The 24,106-nt window shown below is 41.9% G+C and overlaps 1 protein-coding gene across 2 annotated transcripts in view; it reads left to right on the top strand.

Moving 5' to 3' along the window:
• Positions 1-24,106, top strand: part of MYO5A (myosin VA) — a 198,946-nt gene that overhangs the window by 59,238 nt on the left and 115,602 nt on the right. For both annotated transcript variants that reach the window (XM_056572329.1, XM_056572328.1), the window contains exons 2-5: positions 482-592; positions 5,311-5,482; positions 7,544-7,688; positions 19,460-19,616. In XM_056572329.1, the coding sequence (XP_056428304.1) occupies positions 482-592; positions 5,311-5,482; positions 7,544-7,688; positions 19,460-19,616 (585 nt within the window). The remainder of the gene's footprint in view (positions 1-481; positions 593-5,310; positions 5,483-7,543; positions 7,689-19,459; positions 19,617-24,106) is intronic.

The following is a 24,106-nucleotide window of genomic DNA, read 5'->3' as shown; positions in this document are numbered from 1 at the left end:
AAAGATACTTTTTTTTTAAAATTGTTTTGTAAAATAGTTCTGGTAGTGATTGATCTTAGTTTTTATCCTGGAGATGCTGCAGAAGTGAGAAGATGAGTTAGTTACACAGCAGTCTAGTGTGTAGTCTGGACTGACTTTTAGGTCTCCCTTATTCATTATGCGGCTCTGCAGATGAGGTATGAAGCATCTTTATAGATGTTGTCTCCGGTGCTGCAAGGATTTGTGTTATCAGCAAGTTTAGAATGAACAGCGCTGCTATGTTCTTTAGCGTCAGTCAGACAATTGCTCTGTCAACAGTTTCTTTTATGGATTTTCTTTGTGTCAGTATTACACAACTTGCATTAATAAGTGTTTTTCTTTATCATTTTTAATAATTAAATGGTTTTAAGAGTAGCAGGTTGACATAATCCAATTATTAATCTAAACTGATGTTTACAAGTAATTTAGCTTGATCCTAAATCATCCCTTCCTGTTATTTCAGCATGCGCGGGTATGGATCCCAGACCCAGAAGAAGTATGGAAATCTGCCGAGATTCAGAAAGATTATAAGCCAGGGGACACCCTTCTTCACATACGGCTCGAGGAAGGCTCGGTACGTTAAAATACAGTTGACTGGGATTCCGGCTTGTGTGATGATGCTTTACAGGCTATGACTTCTGTTCAATAGCTGTCATGTTGGAGAGGTGCTGCGCCTCCACGAATATGTTTGTGTATAGTTTTCCACTCATAATGTTACAGGACTGAAATGCTACAGATGTGTTGCAGATTTTTCCAACTTCATTGGGAACTCCAAATCTTTAGCAAAGTTGGAGTATTTTAGTCCTGTGGGCACATATTCTTGTTCTGCACATTTACGGTATTCTGCATTGGTATTGTAATAATGGATAAGGATGAGAACTTATAAAATATGTAAATACTTTTAGATAAAAGCAAAAATATTCACTGCACACATTAAGTAAGATAGGCTAGGTTCACACTTGCGACAGAGCTCCGTTCAGGAGTGCTCTATGGCAGATTGCGTTCTGTTTTGTAGGGTCAGAATCAACAAAAAAATATATATTGCAGGCTTTTTTTTCTGGGCAAATCCTGCAAAATAAAGGGACACCAGTTGTAATACTAACATACTCCGCCTAAGTCAATGGGATGTCTCTGGGTCTGTAGGTGACATCTAGTTCTGTTTTTTGGCAGAGTGTCCGAGGGAGGCCCTGAACAGAGCCCCAATGCAGGTGTAAACACAGCCTTACAGAGTTTTAAAGGGGTACTCCGCTGCTCAGCGTTTGGAACAAACTGTTCCAAATGCTGGAGCTGGCAGCTTGTGATGTCATAGCCACGCCCCATCAATGCAAGTCTATGGGAGGGGGCGTGATGGCTGCCATGCCCCCTCCCATAGACTAGCATTGAGGGGGCGAGGCGGGACGTCACAAGCTGCCAGCGCCGGCTCCAGCGTTAGGAACAGTTTGTTCCAAACGCTGAGCAGCGGAGTACCTCTTTAAGGTGTCAGAAACAGTAACAGATAAACACATAGAAAGTTCTGAGAGTAATGTATCTGGTAAGTTTAAAAAAAAAAAAAAAATCACTTCTTTTAGGAGGAGGGTACAGGTGTGTTTCCGACAGTAGCAAAAAGTTGGCAGCTCTTTTCCTTCCTACATTTTCTAAGCCCTGTTTTTAACGCATTATTATCCAGTAGTGATGCATTGAAATCGAAGTTTAAAAGGGTTGTCCAGGGAAAACAGAAATGGTCTCCATGGCTGGGGGGTAAATATAATGAACAAGCTTCACTTTACCACCTCTGTTATTGATGCTCCTAGTCCTCCACAGGAACAGGCCCACGCAGCCAATCACTGACTAAGGAGAGACACTGGCTGTTACAGGTACCTGGAAAAAGTGAAGACCAGCAAAGAATTAGGGGAGTGTTGGAGCAGCAGCTGCAGGAACGGAGGAGGCTAATATAACATGTTAACTATTTTTACACCATCCACAGCCATGGAGCAAATGTTGTTTTCCACAGTTAACCCTTTAATGCTTGTATATGGTGCAAAAGGTAGACTTTCCTAGACCTAGCAAGAACAATGTGAAACAATGACATTGGTTTGCTATCATATAATCTTTTAAGGCTTTATTCTATGTACCATGTTTACTCGAGTAAAAAGTCCAGAAGGGCTGTGAATAGCTGTTTAAGATTGTGTGATGATCTGTTTCTTCTTGCTATTCTTACTACTGAATAGGAAGGGAAGCTCTGGACAAAACCAGTCCCCTCCCCCCTCTGGCAGCACAGAGTATAGTCTTTTTATTTATTCATATATATTTTTTACTAACCAATCCAGCTTTACGATTGTACGAATTTTGGACATTATTTATTTATATTTTAAGATATACTGCCATGCCATCCCTCCCAGACAAGCTATTACTTTTAGCTTCTCTGCAGTGAACAGAGGATCACTATAGGAGAACTGACTGTGCGCTTGTTTGTCCTCCAGCACTTAATTCTTAGGTGGATATGCATATTGCTATACACCCTGAACACCAGGCGGTGCCACATTATGTATGTAGATATTACCATTAAATAGATTTTTTTTTTAATTGAGTTTAAATACATTTTGTTTACAGTTTGCTTTACTTAAATAATGATAATATTCATTATGGAATAACCCTTATAAAGGGAGCTTATGACTAGATTTTGACACTCTGTTAGGTGTTTGACATCTGGACACCATGACTCTTCACCACACCAGCACCACCCAGATGACTCTTGGTGAGTGATTTACATATAACGCACACTGTCTCCTAATATATTTTTATCGAGCATAGTAAAATGGCTTATTTTAAAAGGGGAGTGTTAGTTTGCTTTCCCAAAAATTGGTGACAGGTTTTCTTTCACTTATCTTTCCACATAACCTATCACACAAGTATTTCACATGACTTTTATAATCCTAACCTATGACAGGTAAATCTATAAAAGTTTAAGTTGTTGTATTATTAATATTTCTATTAATATTTTACACAGGGGCATATATTTAGAGACAAATCTTACTAAAGCTGACACATACTGCCTGTGGGCTGAATACTTCATGTATGTAAGCCATAACAAATTAGCCTGGTGCTTCTAGGCCATTCTATACCCAGGGCTGCCCTAGTCTCTGTATCCAGATGCATAGTGGCTTAATGGCATCCCCGACCCATGGCAACACCTTGGGCATATGCCCTATCTGCCCCCCAGAACGATGCCCTTGCTCTCAACTGACCTACTTTTTATGGCCTTCTATAGGATTCAGAACTACTTATTTTCCCTCATCTGTATGTACAGAAGTCTATTCTCCTATTGATTAAAGCATTTGTTTAGTTTCTAAATGTACTACACACTGTACATAGGATTGTAAGTCACTCACTGTGATTGAAATAACTATGTCAATAAATAGTCTTGACTGAAGTTGTTCTGGCCACAGCCGTCTTTATCACAGATCATAAAAACAGCTTTCATGTCAATAACAAACATTGAAGATGTATTCTGATTAACAAAAAAATGGTACCCCACTGACCCCCCTCCGAATGAATGCTGGGATCGGCGGTTTTTGGAAGCCATTTAGAGAAAGAATGGCGCTACCTTCCCTCATTTTAATGTGTAATGGATTATTGAGGTATAGAAATAGAATAAATATACAAATGATCAGAGTAAATCCATGTTTTTGTAGGATGCCATTAAGCTGCAAGTGCACACTTTTACCCCCCCCCCCCACACACACAAATCCAGCTACATGCACCCCTTTTAGTTGATTAACTGCCCATTTACTGTGCCCTTTGTCACTCTTTCTAGTGCATTCTTGATATTTAAGCGTTAGGAAAAAGACTCTAAATAAATGGAGGTGGAAGGCGCAGGACTTGAGATGTCAAAAGTAAAGAGTGGGCTTTACTTAAAAAAATTTGGATTAAGGGTATGCTCACACAGGCAAAAAAAAAGCTTTAAAAACGTAAAAAAAATATAAGTTTCCAGGTCCAATTGACTTCTTTCGGGAAGGCTCATAACAGTATAAAAAACTGTTCTAAAAAAGAAAAGGGGTGTTGCATTTTCAGAACAGTTGCATTTAAAAGCTCACATTGAAGTCAATGGGAGCTTTAAAAAAAAATTTAAAAAAAAATGCTTCCAGAAGCACCCATACTTTTGAAAACCTCCTGTAAAAACCATGCTGACTTGCAATTTGTTTTGGAGATTTTCTTTTCTTTTACGTGTTTATATGCATTTAATTTAAATTTTATAGCCATGTGAATATACTTTACCTCTGATCAGTTATTGATCTTTAGTTCAGTAAGGCTAAGTTTCTTTTTTTTTCTTTTTTCTGGCAGTTTTTGGAAAACTGACACTGAAGTTTTTGAGCCAAAGTCAGAAGTGGATCCATAAGGTAGGAGAAGTGTAAGTTCTTCCTTTATATGTCTGAGTACACTTCTGGCTTTGGCTCAAAAACTGCAGTGGCAGTTTTCCAAAAACTGCGAGAAAGAAAACCAAGTGGAAACTTAGCCTAAAGGTATGATTTCCCCCTACCCCACACTACAACTTTTGGTTAGGGGCAAAATTACAACTTCCAGCATGCTGCAATTTGTCGTTTTGCGTCATCTGGAGGTCCACAATTTGGAGTCCCCTGGTCTATGGAGACCTTTAAAGGAGATATCCAGTGGTGAAAAACGTATCCCCTATCCTAAGGATAGGGGATAAGTTTCAGATCGCATGGGGTCCGACCGCTGGGCCCCCCTGCGATCTCCTGTATGGGGCCCCGGCAGCCCGCGGGAAGGGGGAGTGTTGACCACCACACGAAGCGGCGCCTGACACGCCCCCTCAATACAACTTTATGGCAGAGCCGGAGCGCTGCCTTCAGCAATCTCTGGCTCTGCCATAGTGATGTATTGAGGGGGCTTGTCAGCCGCCGCTTCATGCAGTGGTCGACACGCGCCATCTGCCCAGCGAGCCGGGGCCCTGTACAGAGAGATCGCGGGGGGCCCCAGCGGTCGGACCCCCCCACGATCTGAAACTTATCCCCTATCCTTAGGATAGGGGATAAGTTTTTCACCACTGAACTACCCCTTTAAGAAAGATTGATTTTACACACTTTAAGGTCTCTGGGAAATGATTAAAATATACTGTTATAGTACAGAAGTAATACTAAAGTAATTTTTTATCGTATGTAACTTGTTTGTGTAATACAAAAAACCCTATAAAAGCTCTCGATGAAAGAAGTATCCAGCTATAATATAGGAAGTAAAGGTGATATTGATGAAAAATTGCTGTGTGTTTTATTAAATATTTCTAATATTATCTCCAAGGACTTAGAATATCGTCTAGACGCCAAAACAAAGGAACTCCCTCCATTGAGAAATCCTGATATCCTTGTAGGAGAAAATGACCTCACTGCCTTGAGTTATCTGCATGAACCAGCCGTCCTGCACAACCTCAAAGTCCGCTTTATAGACTCCAAACTAATATATACATATTGTGGTGAGTGCACACATAGGGGGAGATTTTTGAAAACCTGTCCACAGGAAAAGTTGCTGAGTTGCCCATAGCAGCCAATCAGATCACTGCTTTCATTTTTAACAAGGCCTCTGCAAAATGAAAGAAGCGATCTGATTGGTTGCTATGGGTAACTTTTCCTCTGGACAGGTTTTCATAAATCTCCCCCATTGTACCTACTGTGATAAAGTGTTTGTTGTATGTGCTGTTACCTCATTTATTCCTTAGTGAAGAATCTATGTTAGACGCGTCTACAGGACATAATGGAGGTCATATTCAAAACTCTTCACATGAAAAATGTTGTTTTGTGCCAAAATGTTGGTGTGAAAAAGTTCACATCAGATATTCAAAGTGTTTTACATGAGAATTATCCGAGGTTTACACCAGTTTTGCAAAAGTGGGCGTGGTTATGTAAATTTCATGTTTTACATGATATTTTCAAAGGGGTGAGAGTCCATTTTACATCAAAATTTCACACCAGCTTTTTGCTAGTGTAGCAATCACAGAAATGGTTGTAGTTGTTTTTTTTTTTTTTGTTTTTTTTCTACTTAATTTTTTTGTGAAAAGGTGTTATTTAATCAGATATTGAAAAATAAATTATTGGAAAATTAAAAATAATAATTTTCTCTTTTTTATTTTTTTTTTTTTTTTTATTCTCATGGTCACTGCACCTAAACTCACATTTAAGCCCTAGAAATTTTATTTATACAGTTATCGCTTGTCTGGGCACTAGTAATCATGGAATATTACATTAGATGCTTCCCCCAGAATTTTTGGGGATGTAAAATTCGGCACCAAACTCAAGAAAATCCAATATGGTGGCAACAAAAAAAAATTGTGGCGAAATATTGGAAATTTTTGGCGCAAAAAAAAAGTGGTACGAAAATGAACTTTCACATATTTTCAAAGCCCTTTGAAAATGTGAGGAGAAAAAAAAAAGTGTAATATCTGGAATAGAAATTACAGTAGTTTTTGAATATCTCCCCCAATATGTGTGACGTCTGGTATCTATCCAGGGCTGTAATGGTAATTGAGGTGAATAGGTCTAGCTACATACTTACAAGCTTGGATCCCACTTTATGGGCAGAGCATCCATGTCATGGGATACATTGAAGTTCTTGGTCACAGGTTTTTCAAAATATCAGAAAATAATAATCATTAGATTAGATATACGATTTTTATTTGATACTGATATTATTATTTGATAGATTATCATTATTATATTAATAATATATAGTATATTATTTTTTATTATGATTATTTACTGATATTATTATTAAATTTCATATAAGTAGCTGTCCTATACATGCTGCTTCTGAGCCTCTATCCATATCTATATACTTTTAGTAGAATTCCAAGTTTTATTATGTTCATGTATTTTTTTGTGATTTGTTATTGTTGTGATTTTAGTGTTATTACATAAAGCTCAGAATTTATTTAAGAAAAAGTGACAAAAGGGTCACCTGCACTCATCTCAATATAGAGATAGATAGTTTAGCTGACCCCTTTTCAGAGTTTCCCAATCAGTGTGCCTCCAGTTGTTGCAAAACTACAACTCGCAGCTAGGAAGGAGTTGTCATTTTGCAACAGCTGGAGGCACACTGGTTGGAAAAGCCTGCCCTGTTTGGAACACTTCTTACTGGGTGAAAATCAATGCAGCCATTCAGATGATATTAGTTGGGTTGCTAGTATGGTCATTTCTTTTTATGTGCAATGGAGGCGGGCTGCTGCTGTATGTGCAATTCTTTCCCCTCCTCCCTCTTGGCCGATAACTCTGCCCCCTCTTCCTCAGCAAGTGGATTTATCAGGAGAAGGTGGAGGGAGGAATCATTGCACATACAGCAGCAGCCACCTCCGTTGCACATGAGAAAAAAATAGCATAATAGCAATCAGATAAAAATCTCTGGGAACAGCTGCACAGATTTTCACCCGGTAAGAAATGTTTAAAAGAGGGTCCACCCGCACTATGACCCCTTTGTCCGTTTCCCTTTAACACTTGTGTGGATTTTGAGTTTTTTACTCACTACTTTTATATTTTTTCTTCAGGCATAGTTCTCGTAGCGATAAATCCTTATGAGCAATTGCCCATCTATGGAGCCGATATCATCAATGCATACAGTGGGCAGAATATGGGGGATATGGATCCTCATATTTTTGCAGTGGCAGAAGAAGCATACAAACAAATGGCCAGGTTTGTTTTCATGTGGATATTTTAATATGATATATTTATTTATTGTCATTGTTGTTCTTATGACTGGACACTTGGGTGACACAGTTTGTACATCTCAAGTATGTTTTACTGCGCATCTGCATTGAGTGAGTGGACTTACACTAAAAGCACATCATAATTAAGGACAATATTGACCAATCTACAAAGTGTTCATCATTCATGAAAAAGGTGTGACTGTTTGATTTTATTCCTGGACTTCTGGGCTATAGAATCAAGAGCCCTGCACAGGACTGTTTTCATATTCCAGATCCCACTGGATTTCTGACCATTACCACCCGTTCCCGCACAGTGTCGACTCCTGCATAAATTGTGTCCAATCCCACCCGCTCCCACAACATTTTGTCACAGCTTTTAGAAGTAGTACCCCCTTGCCATTTTATTACCTCCTTGTATTCTTTCATTATTTCCCTGTGGCATTTCAGAGGTTAGCTGGACTCGCTGTATGTTCTGTGATGGATGCAACAACCTTATTACCTTTGACAAGTTTTTTTTATTGGGTCCCGCAGGATTCCAGTCCTGATGCAGGGCTCTTATAGGGTCACAGTTTCTTGATAAATAAATGTATGTTTTTTATTGCTCTGTCTGAGTGTTGCTTTGGATGAGAGGCAGCTGAAAGAGAGTTGTAAAACAGGAGATATCTGCTGTGCGGAGTGAATCTGTGGAGTTGGAGTGACTTGTGTGAGTACTTACATTTGTACATAGAGGGATCACTGATATAATTTTAAACAGCCTTTTCACTTTTTTTTTTCTCTACTCCTCCTCTGGGGGGGGGGGGGTGTAGATTTTAGTTTGGGACTCAGTTCTGAGCGTGCTCTGTCTGAGTGTTGATTTGGATGAGAGGCAGCTGAAAGAGCGTTGTAAAACAGGAGTTTGAAAGCAGGAGTTTGAGATCGCTGTAGGTGTTACTTTCTTTAAACTGTAGGGACTTTAAACTCACAAGGTTTACTGAGAATTTAATTGTATTATCTTCTGTCTGTTTTTGGCTGTTAATCTGTGAAATTCCCCATAATTAGATGGCCTCCATGTTGGGAAATGCTGTCCGGTGTACATCTTGTACGATGTGTGCAATCCTTGAACAGCAGTTTGAGGGTGCATATTGTTGTGCGAGATGTGTGCGAGTTGTTCATTTGGAAGCCCAGATCCTGGATCTAGAGGAGCAGCTGGCAACACTGAGAAGCGTTGACAACTTAGAGAGGAGTCTCCTGCTCACTGAGCAAGTACTCTCTGGGGTAGAGTTGGGGGAGGATAGTGGGACAGAGGTGCAGGACAGTCAGGCAGCTAGCTGGGTTACAGTCAGAAAAGGGGGTAGAAGGAAAAGTGGCAGGGAGGCTAGTCCTGAACTGGCACACACCAACAAACTTGCCCGGTTGGCAGATGAGGGAGATGCCATTTCAGAGCTAGCAGTGCTGCAGCAAGATAGTGTCTCTGACCGCCAGGGGGGTGTCTGCTCCAGTAAGGAGGGAAGGAGAAGTGCAGGACAGGGCAGACAGGTACTGGTAGTGGGGGGGACTCTATTATTAGGGGGACAGATAGGGCGATCGGGATCGCCGAACAGTGTCTTGTCTTCCTGGCGCTCGATTTTTGCACATCGCGTATCGGGTTGGCAGGTTGCTGGGTGAGGCTGGAGAAGACCCAGTGGTCATGGTACATATTGGCACCAATGACAAAGTAAGAGGTAGGTGGAGTGTCCTTAAAAATTATTTCAGGGACTTAGGCCGCAAGCTTAAGGCAAGGACCTCCAAGGTAATATTTTTTGAAATATTACCTGTACCACGAGCTACACCAGAGAGGCAGCGGGAGATCAGGGAGGTAAACAAGTGGCTCAGAAGCTGGTGTAGGAAGGAGGGGTTTGGGTTCATGGAAAACTGGGCCAACTTCGCTGTCGGATACTGGCTCTACCGTAGGGATGGGCTGCACCTTAATGGGGAGGGTTAAGCTGTGCTTGGGGAGAAGATGGCTAGAAGGGTGGAGGAGTGTTTAAACTAGGGACTGGGGGGGAGGGAACCTACAACATAGAGGGGGAAGATAGTGTAGATAGAGGGGGGGACTTATTAATGTACCTGGGGGTGGAGTGGAAGGAGGGGTTAGAATAGTTAATAGGAATAGGCTTCATAGGAAGAAAAACATTCACCTTTGAATTGCATGTTGACTAATGCCAGAAGTCTGATCAATAAAACTGATGAACTGGAGTTTATAATGTCTTAGGAGGATTATGACATAGTGGGTATAACCGAGACTTGGTTTGACGATAGCTGTGACTGGGCGGTCAACATACAGAGTTATAGTCTATTCAGGAAGGATTGGACAAAAAGGAAAGGGGGAGGAGTTTGTCCTTATGTAAAGTCCAGTCTGAAGGCCGCACTGCGGGATGATATATACAGGGGTGTGGAAATTTAATAAAAAAACTACTTGTCCACGGGACTAAAATGGAGCAAAATCTACTTGTCCCTCATGACGATCCACTTGTCTGGACCAATTTTCGCTTTTACACTCTCGTTTTTTCCTCCTCGCCCTATAATAGCCATAACTACCTACTATATTGATACCTTTAAATTTTTCAATAACATTCTCTGAACCAAAAAAATATACATATATATAATCGGTGAAGTGAAATTGAAATGGTAAAAGATAATTTTGCTAATTTGGTGGTTTTCTTTTCTACGCCATTTACCTTGTGGTTGAGCTAACTTTAGCTTGTGGTTGATACTTTAGGCCGGCCTGATTACAGCAATACCAGATTTGTATAGTTTCCGTCGTGTTTTACAAATTTCAAAAAAAATTCTGAACTTTTTCACATTTTTTTTTAATTCCCATTTTTTGACCCCTGTAGCTTTTTATTTTTTTTCGCATACCAGGCTGTATGAGGGCTAATTTTTTGCGCCATAATCAGTTTTTTTGTGTCGGTACCATTTTGGTATTGATCTGACTTTTTAATCGCTTTTTAACTTTTTTTCTGGGATATTATAAAAATAGCAATTCTGTGGTTTAGTAGAGAGATATGTAAATAAGCTCACCAGGTCAGTGTCCTATCCACAGCTTACTCCACGCTGGTAATTTCTTCAATTCTGTGGTTTGGTATTTATTTTTTTACATTTACGTCATTTACCGTATGGGATACATAATGTTATATTTTAATAGTTCATACAATTATGCACGCAGCAATACTAAATATGTTTATTATTATTATGTTTACATGTTTTTATATAGAAAAAGGGGGTTAAAAAGGGTTAATAGCCAGCTGCGGCATTCGCCGCATGCTGGCTATTAGCGGCGGCCCCCGGCTGTTCTCAGTGCGGAGTGGGCAGGAGTCGGGAGCCAGCTCCATACAGACTGCTGAACGCCGCCGCGCTTGTCAGGTCCAGCCCTGCTTGGCCGAAGCAAGGCTAAGGGCCGGAAAAATTCACCTGCCTGGCACCTGGAACTGCATGTCCCGGGCATCGGGCGATAGGAATTCCACATCCCTGATATACGGGAGGGAAATGATAATGTGGAGTCATTATGGGTAGAAATATATGGAGATAAAAATAAAAAATTGTGATAGGGGTTTGCTATAAGCCACCAAACATAATGGCAGAGCCAGAAGATTAATTACTGAGGCAAATAAACAAGGCAGCAAATCATAATGAGGTGTTAATAATGGGGGACTTTAACTCTCCTGATATAAACTGGGAGACTGAGACCTGTGAATCTCATAAAGGAAACAGGTTTCTGACTATAGCTAAAGACAATTATCTGTCCCAAATGGTGCAGGGCCCGACCAGAGGGGGCGCCCTACTAGACTTAATAATAACCAACAGACCTGACAGAGTAACTAATGTGCAAGTAGAAGGACATCTAGGAAATAGTGATCATAATATAATACATTATAACTTGTTCTTCAATAAGGGAATCTCTCGAGGGGCCACAAAAAACAATGAACTTTAGGAAAGCAAAGTTTGATCAACTCAGAGAAGCCCTTAACAATATAAATTGGGATAATGTCCTCAAAAACAAGAATACAGACACTAAATGGGAGACTTTTAAGAATATTTTTAATTCTTACTGTAAGAGGTATATAATATACCTTATGGGAATAAAAGGGTCAGAAATAAAAGAAAACCAATGTGGATGAATAAAAATGTTAAGGGGGCAATAAATGACAAAAATAAAACATTTAAACTACTAAAACAGGATGGCAGTGAAGAAGCATTAAAAAGCTTTAGAGAAAATGTAAAATATGTAAAAAACAGATAAAGCTGCAAAAATAGAGACAGAAAGACTCATTGCCAAAGAGAGTAAAACTAACCCCAAAATGTTCTTTGAGGGTCTATACACACGTACAGTATTCTGCGTAGATTTGATGCAGATTTCAATGTAACCTGAATGACTTGAAATCCTGCACATCAAATCTGCACAGAATACTGTACATGTAAATAGACCCTAAGGGTACGTTCACACATAAAGGATCCTGCGCAGATTTGATGCGCAGGATTTGTAACTGCCGATTAGAAGCTGTGCTCAGTCATTTAGTTTACATTGAAATCTGCAGCAGAAAATCCTTTGCATCAAATCTGCGTACTTGAGAACTTACCCTAACTATATAAATAGCAAAATGGTCAAAAATTAAAGTGTTGGTCCTTTAAAAAATGATGAGGAAGAAATTATAGACGGGATCAGGAAAAAGCAAATATATTAAACAAATTCTTCTCCACTGTATTCACTGAGGAAAATGAAATGCCAGGTGAAATACAGCGAGATAAGGTAAACTCCCCACTACAGGTCACCTGTCAAACCCAGGAAGAAGTACAGTGCCACCTACAAAAAATCTAAATACCGTAGACAAATCACTAAATGGCATTCACCCCCGTGTTCTAAAGGAATTAAGTAATGTAACAAACAGACCCCTATTTCTAATATTCAGGGACTCTATAGTAACAGGGACTGTTCCCCAGGACTGGCGCTTAGCAAATGTGGTGCCAATATTTAAAAAGGGGACAAAAGGTGACCCTGGGAATTATAGGCCTGTTAGTTTAACCTCCATTGTATGTAAATTGTTTGAGGGTTTTCTAAGAGATGCTATTTTGGAGTATCTTGATAAAAATAAATATATGACCCCATATCAGCATGGCTTTATGAGAGATTGGTCCTGTCAAACTAACCTGATCAGCTTTTATGAGGAGGTGAGCTCCAGACTGGACCAGGGGGAATCGCTGGATGTCGTATATCTGGATTTTTCCAAAGCATTTGATATGGTGCTACATAAAAGATTGGTACATAAAATGAGAAGGATTGGGCTGGGGGAAAATGTGTGCAAGTGGGTAAGTAACTGGCTCAGTGATAGGAAACAGAGGGTGGTTATTAATGGTACTTTTTCTGATTGGGTGACTTTTACTAGTGGGGTACCACAGGGGTCAGTCTTGGGTCTTGTTCTATTTAATATACCATATTTATCGGCGTATAACACGCACTTTTTAGGCTAAAATTTTTAGCCTAAAGTCTGTGTGCGTGTTATACACCGATACACCCCCAGGAAAGGCAGGGGGCCGTCGCTGCCCACTTCTCTCCCCCTGCCTTTCCTGGGGTCTAGAGCGCTGCTGTCGGCCCTTCTCACCCCCTGGCTATCGGCGCCGCTGCCCATTCTGTCCCCCTGACTATCGGTGCCGGCGCCCCATTGCCGGCGCCGATAGCCAGGGGGAGAGAAGCGGCGCCGACAGCCAGGGGGAGAGAAGGGGCAGCGGCACCCATTGCCGGCGCCGCTGCCCCGTTGCCTCCCCCCATCCCCGGTGGCATAATTACCGGAGTCGGGTCCGCGCTGCTGCAGGCCTCCGGCGTGCGTCCCCTGCGTCGTTGCTATGCACGGCGCGGCGCACTGACGTCAGTGCGCCGCGCCGTGCATAGCAACGACGCAGGGGACGCACGCCAGAGGCCTGCAGCAGCGCGGACCCGACTCAGGTAATTATGCCACCGGGGATGGGGGGAGGCAACGGGGCAGCGGCGCCGGCAATGGGTGCCGCAGCCCCTTCTCTCCCCCTGGCTGTCGGCGCCGCTTCTCTCCCCCTGGCTATCGGCGCCGGCAATGGGGCGCCGGCACCGATAGTCAGGGGGACAGAACGGGCAGCGGCGCCGATAGCCAGGGGGTGAGAAGGGCCGGCAGCAGGGCTCTAGACCCCAGGAAAGGCAGGGGGAGAGAAGCGGGCAGCGACGGCCTCTCTCCCCCTGCCTTTCCTGGGGGTATATCGGGGTATACACGCGCACACACGCACCCTCGTTTTACCATGGATATAAAACTTTTTTTACCCAAATATCCTTGGTAAAATGAGGGTGCGTGTTATAGGCCGGTGCGTGGTATACCCCGATAAATACGGTATTCATTAATGACCTTGTAGAGGGGTTGAATGGTAAAGTAGCAGTCTTTGCAGATGATACTAAATTGTTTAAAGCGGTAAACACTATAGAGGACAGTGCATTGTTACAAATGGATCTGGATAGGTTGGAGGTTTTGGCTGGGAAGTGGCAGATGAGGTTAAACACTGATAAATGTAAGGTTATGCACATAAGGAGGAAAGGGCATGCTGGGTGTTGTAGTCGTCCGGCGGTGCGCACATCTCTCACCTGCCTGTATCACAAGACTACAACTCCCAGCATGTCCTTACTGTAAAGGCATGCCAGGAGTTTTAGTTATGTGGCAAGGCAGGTGACAAGCTTGTCACCCGGCCGCACATCTTCTGCCCATGCCGCACGACTACAACTCCAAGCTTGCCTTTACAGTGAGGACATGCTGGAAGTTGTAGTCGTGCGGCGCGGGCAGGTGACAATAGATCTTATAACCTATTTTCCGTGTTTTTTTTTTTCTTCTCATTTCAGATCTGTGTATCCTGTGGAGTACTTCAGATTTGGTCGACTACTATGATGACCATTCTTTATTTAATGTTAATGAAATGGTTAACGAGGGCTTGTGTTTTTTTTTTATAAAAGTTGTTTTAAATGTGTTTTTGTTTTTAAATTTACTTTACAGGATAAGTAATGGAAGCTGTCTCATAGACTGAATCCATTACTAAGCTGCGGGGCTAAGCGTAATCCCCAAAAACAGCTAGCGCTAACCCCCAATTATCACCCCGGTACCCACCGCCACAGGGGCGCCGGGAAAAGCCGCGACCAACGGGCCCGCAGCATCAAAAATGGCACTCTTGGGCCTAGATGGTAACAGGCTGGCGTTGTTTAGGCGGGGGAGGGCCAGTAACAATGGTCCTCGCCCACCTTGGTAATGTCAGGCTGTTGCTGCTTGGTTGATATGTGGCTGAGAATGAAAATAGGGGAACCCTATGCGTTTTTTATATTTGTTTATGAAAAAAATGCATAGGGTTCCCCATATTTTCATTCTCAGCCAGATACCAACCAAGCAGCAACAGCCTGGCATTACCAGGGCGGGCGAGGAACATTGTTACTGGCCCTCCCAAGCCTAAATAATGCCAGCCTGTTACAACCTAGGCACAGAGCACCATTTTTGATGCTCCGAGCCGGTTGGTACCGGCTCTTCCCGGCGCCCCTGTGGCGGTGGGTATTGGGGTAATAATTGGGGGTTAGCACTAGAGGTTTTTGGGGCTAACACTGAGCCCTGGCTTAGTAATGGATTCCGTCTATTGGACAGCTTCCACTCCTAAGCCTGAAAAGTAAATAAAAAAACAAACAAACGCACAACACGTTTATAAAACTCTTATTTTAAAAATCACTCCCTCCACAAGCCCTGGGTAACCATTTTATTATTATTAAACAAAAAATTACGCTGGTCATCGTAGTCCACCAAATCTGAAGTAGTCCACAGGATACATTGATCTAAAATGAGAAGAAAAAACAAACAAGCAAGAAATAGGTTAGTACATTTAGGGTGAAAATAAACACACACACATATGTATATTGCACTTTTTTTTTCACAGCTGCGACTTGAGGTGGGGTTACAAATTGATGTTCTGAAGTCATTTATTGGTTTTTGCTTATGTGATCTAAAGTTATCAACCCCATGTGATAGTATGATAAATATGTCACACATAAGCAAAACCAAAGCAAGAAAAAAATGACCGAGGAACTCGCTTACCAAAGCAACGATGATAAATGTCCTTCTCTATCATCTGAAGAATGAAACTGGATGGAGGAAGGCTGATGGCAAGTTGAGCATGTACCAACAGGGGAATACATTAGCTATTAAATGAATTAGTTGCTTAGATGCAAGAGGAAGCTCCAGAAATTAACACCGAGCCAAATTTCCATCCATGACGGAGAACATATCACACCGTGTTTTTTTGGAAGCTTTATTTTTAGCACCCAACCTAGTTTTCAGACCTGGATTATTAATATTCATGTACTGCTTCTGTTTTCCATTGATGTGTCTTCTTAGATGTTACATTAGAACTTTGCATTGTAGGATTTCACACACTTGTCACGTTCTTGAACACCATTCGTAGTATTCAGTACAATATTATGAAGCAAATTATGTTTTAGTTACTGCTGTGCGTATGGCCTGGAGGGAGTGTAACTGCACCCTTGGGCTTGTCTTGCGTTCCTTGTTGCGCTGACACATCCCTGGTCTGTCCCTGTCTGCTCTGGTAATGATTCAGCAGATGTTCAGCTTGGTTAACATTGCTCTTACTGGGTGACAGATAATGTTGTTCTAAAACAAGCAGTGCAGACAGGAAGATGTTAATGTCTTACTCGAGAGAATACTGGGTCCTGAAATAATACTTTAGCATTCTACATTACAGATCAAATCTAACCATTTTAATTTCCAACTATTTAGCTTGAAGTGAACAGGATTTTGTCTATATACACCCTCCCACTGACATTATTGTTTAACTCAAGCAACCTTAAAGACAGTGTGTAATAAGGAAATGACATATTGTTTAAATCCGCTTTATATGTTAAACATATATATATATGTATTTTTGCTTTTTTTTTTTTCAATTAAAGGTTTATAACATTTTCAAAACAAGAATGAGAGAAAAATAAAAGCAAACAGTATGTACAGGCATCAAATGATACACCAATAATGTCACCCCAGGCAAACATCCGAGTAGCACGAGAACAAAAAACAATTTGCCACAACCATCCCAGTAACAAGAATGCAGGGATCGTACAGACTAGGGTCGTTGAGACATTAACAGAGGGCCTAGAAAATATAAGGCCAACCACTTCATGGGTTCCTTTATGTAGGAACAATAATCGAAGGCTCGGACACAGCCCAACAAGAAAGAAGGGACCCCAGAGTAGAACCCAGACAAAAGGAACAAAACATAACAAAGACATCGGACAAGGGAACACAGGTACCAACAAAGGGGCAGATAAACGGTGGGTAAAGAAAGGAGACAGATAAAAAAGAGGTGGCAGACAAGAGGGGAAGGGAAGGCCAACAGACAGGGTTCCCAGAGTCCAGTAGGGATTGATAATCAGGCGTCAATTGAAAGGTCAGCCAATCAAACCACGTCTTAGCATAACGGTAATTATTCGCAGGGGTCAAAGCATTCAATTCCTCCATATGTTGGAAGTAGTTAACCTCTGCAAGCCACTCTCCAGTAGTGGGATGGTCCACTGATCTCCATCTATGAGGAATGACCGATTTAGCCACCTGCAATTTTTGCAGTTGTTTTTTTTATTTTATTTTTTTTCAATTTTTCCAATTTTTTTTACTATCTTTATTATAAAATTATCCTGAAATTTTGCAGTTTTCATTCTGACCACTAGGCCCAACCTACTAAGCTTACTCCTCCTGTTCTGTACAGATCACTTTCCAGCAGTGTCCTTATTACAGTGAAAGGTGACACAGTAGATAGGACACCACTCACAATAGGTAATGTTTAGAGATCAGCCTTTCCCTCCCCCAGCACAGGTCACAGAGCATGGCCAGAAACCTCTCCTATACTAGGGAATAGGGCAGTGTTTCCCAACCAGTGTGCCTCCAGCTGTTGCAAAACTACAACTCCCAGCATGCCCGGACAGCCATAGGTTTCCTGATTGGGAAACACTGGACTAGAGTCTGGGACAGTCAGTTGTTTCTATGTAAATAGGGGCTTGCTGTAAAGGTTATCTAAATATGCTGAGGCAAGATAGCTACCCTCATAATAAGTAGAGAAATGGAAGACAGCACCAGTCCCAGCTACTATGCAGGTGACCATCCGGATAACCAGTCCAGAGATTTAACATCCAAGTAAAGCAGGTCACAACATTAAAGCAGCAAAAGGCTGTGGTCTTTTATTGGTTACCAGCAGTACAACGTTTTGGCTATAACTTAGCCGACAAAGCCGAAAGTTATAGCCGAAACGTTGTACTGCTGTTAACCAATAAAAGACCGCAGCCTTTTGCAAATAAATTGGAGTTGGCTGCTTTAATGCTGTACAAAAATAAAATGCCAAAAAATATGATTATAAAATAAAACAGATTAGAAAAAAGGACATATTTCAGTATCTGGTTCTAATATGTAAACATCTAGGCGACTTCAAGTTTGCTATGTGAAATTACCTTTAAAGGGGTACTCCACTGGCCAGCATTCAGAACATTTCGTTCCGAATGCTATTTGCCCGCTGCGGGGGTCGACTACACCCCTAGTGATGTCACGTCACACCTTCTCAATGCAGGTCAATGGTAGGGGGCGTGGTGGCCACCACTCCCCCTCCCATAAACTTGCATTGAGGGGGCGTGGCGTGATGTCACAAGGGGGTGTGATTGACCCCCACAGTGCGCACTAAATGTTCCAAACGCTGGCTAGTGGAGTACCCTTTTAAGGGAACCACACCAGACAGATCAGAAGATCAGTGTTCCAAAACTGTTCTCTGTAACTCTCTGCCAGAGAGGTGAAAACTAACTTTAATTGCGGTGGTCATGACCAGGTTTTACAGTCAGAGCAAGCGGATATAGTCAGGCTCGCCATGCCTCCTCGATTGACAGGCTATGCACCACTGTCTGGACAGGAGGAGAACAGCGTTTGAATGCTGTTCCTCTGGCGTGTCGGGTCCTGGTTGTGGTGTTTGAGGCCCCAGGTACCTGACGGGTTCCCTTTAAGATGGGAGCATTAAATGATTACTATAGTATTTTCCCAGGGGGGTAGTCACATGCGGCTCTTAGCCTCTTTTGTGTGGCTTATGACTCACCATGCTTAGGGCAAACAAGTGTCCAGGATTCAGTGAGACATCCAAGGATTGCTGGCTCTCTTCGGGAGTGCCACACAACTTCCCTGATCATAGTCATATTCTCGTAATTGCAGGTTCGCCACTGAAAGTTAAATGCCTTCTGGTGGAGGAGATGACATTATGAAAGACAGGTGCCTTGTGATATAGGAGCACTGTGCGTGGTGCAGTTGTACGCTTTGTGAATACGGTTATATGGCTGGCAGAGCTTAATTTTTGGAACTTCCAATGCCAGGCTGCCTGTTACATGTAAATGTGTTAGTCCTGAGCTGGCACTGTATATGGCTATACTAATGGGCACAGTGCTATGTAGGTCTTAGGAGCCCACAATAGGTAGTACAGTTTGGTTTCATTGACATTACGAGATGTGGGTACTAAGAACACAGTACCGTTTTGAGATAAATAAAATGTTGATTTTGGTTTTGGAATCATGGCTAAATTGGGAGGATTTTTACCTGCAACACTTCTGTTCATGAACATTGGGTCATAGTAATAAAATAATAGGACTGACTTAATGCAGACATGTACACTTCTGTGCTGTATTGGCTTGTAAGTTTGTGTTTTATTGGATGTATTCCACAGGGATGAGAGAAATCAGTCCATTATTGTAAGTGGGGAATCTGGAGCTGGAAAGACTGTATCTGCTAAATACGCAATGAGGTACTTTGCTACAGTCAGTGGATCCGATAGTGAAGCAAATGTTGAAGAAAAGGTGCTGGCTTCTAATCCTATCATGGAGGTAGGTGACTTCTATGTGCGGCTTATCAGAATTGAAGATATTAAAGGACATCTGCAGCAAAAGACAAATTACCCCCTATCCACAGGATAGGGGATAAGTGTTTGATCGTGGGGAATCCGACTGCTGGAACCCTCCGCTATCTAACTGGGCCACGGCTCTCCCGTGCAGGAGGCGTGCCGGCCACAGCATAACGTCGCAGCCGACATGCTTCCTCCATGTATTTCTATGGGAGAGACGGGGAGGCAGCATTTGTACCTCTCCGCATCACCCATAGAATTGTATATGGAGGGGGCGTACCGTTGACCTCAGAGAGGTCGACACTATGTGCATTAGCCTTTCACATAGGGCGGCAATACTGGGCCCCGTATGGGAGATTGCGTGCGTCCCAGCGATCGGACCCCCCGCGATTAGACACTTATCACTTATCCTGTGGATAGGGGATAAGTTGTCTTTTGCTGCAGATGGTCCTTTAAAACCTGATGCGTTGGATGTCGCAATTTTATTCCACATCAAGGCGTTTTCTTTTTCCCTTTATAAATTGCTATATGTACTGAAGGCTTGTCTGGTAACTTACAAGCAGTGAGATACATTTTGCTTCCGTTTGAATTTTTTTAATCGTTTTTATAGACACAATTATAGGCAAAAAAAACATATTGTTAGTTTCATGTGCCCAGTGATTGGGTATAATTCATCCCTAATTTATCTCTACTTTGTGAGACATCCCATCTGGTACGTTTGCATTAAACCAAACCTGACACATTGAAAATCCCATCCAATCTGCGGAAATTCTGCTAATAGAGCACAATCTAAATTCACCTATTGGTATAAACACAGCAAAGAGAGAAACACTTCAGGACTGGCACCACTCGAACACATGCAGACTTTGAATTCCTACAGAGGGGGATGGAACAGGTCAGCTGCAAAGCTACTCACAATGTTCTTGTACAGGAGATGGTAAACTCTTAAATTACTTGATCAGTAGAAATACAGAGCGCTCAGGAGAGTCCGCTTCCTCTATTTATTGTTCACAACGATATACGTAGTCAAGAGAACATTTCTAAACAACAAACGTTTCACATTAGATGATTCTTCATCAAGGTATCTAAACAAAAAAACAAAAACAAAAAAAAAACTGAGACACTTATATCAAAAACTCCATAAAATTTACATCTTTATTAAAAAATGATATAATTAAAACTGTACATATAAGGAGGTATGCATACTTCAAAAACTAAGCAAAATGACCAGAAAACGGCACACTACTATGTAAATCCAAATACACTGCTCAAAAAAATAAAGGGAACACTAAGATAACACATCCTAGATCTGAATGAATGAACTTATCGTATGAAATACTTTTGTATTTACATAGTTGAATGTGCTGACAACAAAATCACACAAAAATTATCAATGGAAATCAAATTTATCAACCCATGGGGTCTGGATGTGGAGTCACACTCAATATCACAGTGGAAAACCACACTACAGGCTGATCCAACTTTTTTTAATGTCCTTAAAACAAGTCAAAATGAGGCTCAGTAGTGTGTGTGTGGCCTCCATGTGCTCGTATGACCTCCCTACAATGCCTGGGCATGCTCCTGATGAGGTGGTGAATGGTCTCCTGAGGGATGTCATCCCAGACCTGGACTAAAGCATCCGCCAACTCCTGGACAGTCTGTGGTGCAACGTGGCGTTGGTGGATAGAGTGAGACATGATGTCCCAGATGTGCTCAATCGGATTCAGGTCTGGGGAGCGGGTGGCCCAGTCCATTGCATCAATGCCTTCCTTGCAGGAACTGCTGACACACTCCAGCCACATAAGGTCTAGCATTGTCTTGCATTAGGAGGAACCCAGGGCCAGTCGCACCAGCATATGGTCTCACAAGGGGTCTGAGGATCTCATCTTGGTACCTAATGGCAGACAGGCTAACTCTTGCAAGCACATGGAGGGCTGTGTGGCCCTCCAAAGAAATACCACCCCACACCATTACTGACCCACCGCCAAACCGGTCATGCTGGAGGATGTTGCAGGCAACAGAAGGTTCTCCACAGCGTTTCCAGACTCTGTCACATGTGCTCAGTGTGAACCTGCATTCATCTGTGAAGAGCACAGGGCGCCAGCAGCGAATTTGCCAATCTTGGTGTTCTCTGGCAAATGCCAAACGTCCTTCACGGTGTTAGGCTGTAAGCACAACCCCCACCTATGGACGTCGGGCCCTCATACCACCCTCATGGAGTCTTTCTGACAGTTTAAGTGGACACATGCACATTTGTGGCCTGCTGGAGGTAATTTTGCAGGGCTCTGGCAGTGCTCCTCCTGCTCTTCCTTGCATAAAGGCAGAGGTAGCGGTACTGCTGCTGGGTTGTTGCCTTCCTACGGCCTCCTCCACGTCTCCTGATGTACTGGCCTGTCTCCTGGTAGCGTCTCCATGCTCTGGACACTACGCTGACAGACACTGCAAACCTTCTAGCCACAGCTTGCATTGATGTGCCATCCTGGATGAGGTGCACTACCTGAGCCACTTGTGTGGGTTGTAGACTCCCTCTCATGCTACCACTAGAGGGAAAGCACCTCCAGCATTCAAAAGTGACCAAAACATCAGCCAGCAAGCATAGGAACTGAGAAGTGGTCTGTGGTCACCACCTGCAGAACCACTCCTTTATTGGGGGTGTCTTGCTAATTGCCTATAATTTCCACCTGTTGTCTGTTCCATTTGTACAACAGCATGTGAAATTGATTGTCAATCAGTGTTGTTTCCTGAGTGGACAGTGTGATTTCACAGAAGTGTGATTGACTTCGAGTTACATTGTGTTGTTTGAGTGTTCCCTTTTTTTTTTTTTTTTTTTTTTTTAGCAGTATATAACAGGGTACATATAGCAGCAGAGTGGCGCCATCCTGAATTCTGCGAAATCTCTCTAATTTTGTTATAAGGACTGTATAGTCCTTTCTTTGGTTACCTTTTTATTACTTTGCACTGCACATGGCACTTTACAATATTTGTAGCTTTTTATGCACTTTTATAAATAGGTTGTTTGCCTATATGCATGTCCAGTGCCATTTGTGCTACTAACATCCCAGTATATATAAGCATTCCCTATCTGGTGTATACTATCTGTGACTATACTATATGTACCCTGTTATACGGTATTTGGATTTAGATTAGTGTTCATAGAAACATAGAATGTGTCGGAAGATAAGAACCGTTTGGCCCACCTAGTCTGCCCAATAATCTGAATCCTATCAATAGTCCCTGGCCCTATCTTATATGAAGGATAGCCTTATGCTTATCCCATGCATGTTTAAACTCCTTCACTGTATTTGCAGCGACCACTACAGCAGGAAGGCTATTGCATGCATCCACTACTCTCTCAGTAAAGTAATACTTCCTGATATTACTGCATAAACCTTTGCCCCTCTAATTTAAAACTATGTCCTCTTGTGGTAGTTCAGTTTTTGATGCTTGCATTCCTCCCTTTATGTCCAGTTTCTAAGAAATGATTTTTTAGTGTTCAATTACTATTTTTATTAATTTCTTAAAACATATACACACGACCGAATCCTCAAACAGGTTAGACAAACACAAAAGATATGATTCTTTAAAAAATAAAAAATAAATATAATTATATATATATATATATATATATATATTTTCATAAAAGTGACAGTTTTGTTCTTTTTTCGGCTTATATGTCATGCATGGAGGTTTTATAATGCAGTGCTGAATATATTACAGGGGTTTTATCACTTTCTTACTACTTTCCCTGTTGTTTTTTCTGTATTTTTGGTAAATCTTCATTAAGGTATCACCTATTAGTATGTTTTGGAATATAGGAGGAAACCGGAGTAAACCCACATAAACATGGGGAGAACATACAGACACATTGCAGATGGAAAATGAAACATGCTTAGAAAAATGATATCCATTTGCTCTGGTTCTCCTGCTCTATAACCTGATGCCTTGCATTTTCAAGGGCCTGTGTTTGTTTTTAACCTCCAGGAATTTCTTGTCATCTCCAAAGTAGATGTGGGTGGGTGTCTCATCACTAATGCAGGGGGAAATGGTGTTAATTCACATAGTCTTTTAGCAGTTTATGGACACGGTGAGGTCCTTTCTATTAGCCTTGCAGGCACTGATATGGCATATGACAAGGGATTTGGCCAGTGCATAGTGCTGGGTCTTATTCAGGACGGCTGATTTCCATTGGGTTTATGCAGTGTATTTCATGAATCATTAATAAGAGTTTCAAGGTCTTGCTGAGCAGAGCTGGCTGCGCGCTGTTACCCTACACTGTTCACACTGCTAATACATCACTACACCCGCAATACATGTTAATGAGAAATTAGGTTTTTCCTCTGTAAAAGAATAACTGCAGTTCTCACCGCATGGTTGTGGGTGACTGTCCTCTAGTTATTGCACAGTTATTGAAGAACAAGGCTGTGTGTAATGATACATTTTGGTGCAAGTAGTATGTATTCCTAGTATGTATTA

This window comes from Hyla sarda, chromosome 4, assembly GCF_029499605.1.
Source record: "Hyla sarda isolate aHylSar1 chromosome 4, aHylSar1.hap1, whole genome shotgun sequence".
NCBI classification, from domain to species: Eukaryota; Metazoa; Chordata; class Amphibia; order Anura; family Hylidae; genus Hyla; species Hyla sarda.
Note: the sequence above shows the minus strand (reverse complement) of the source record. Positions and strands in the feature narration are given on the sequence as shown.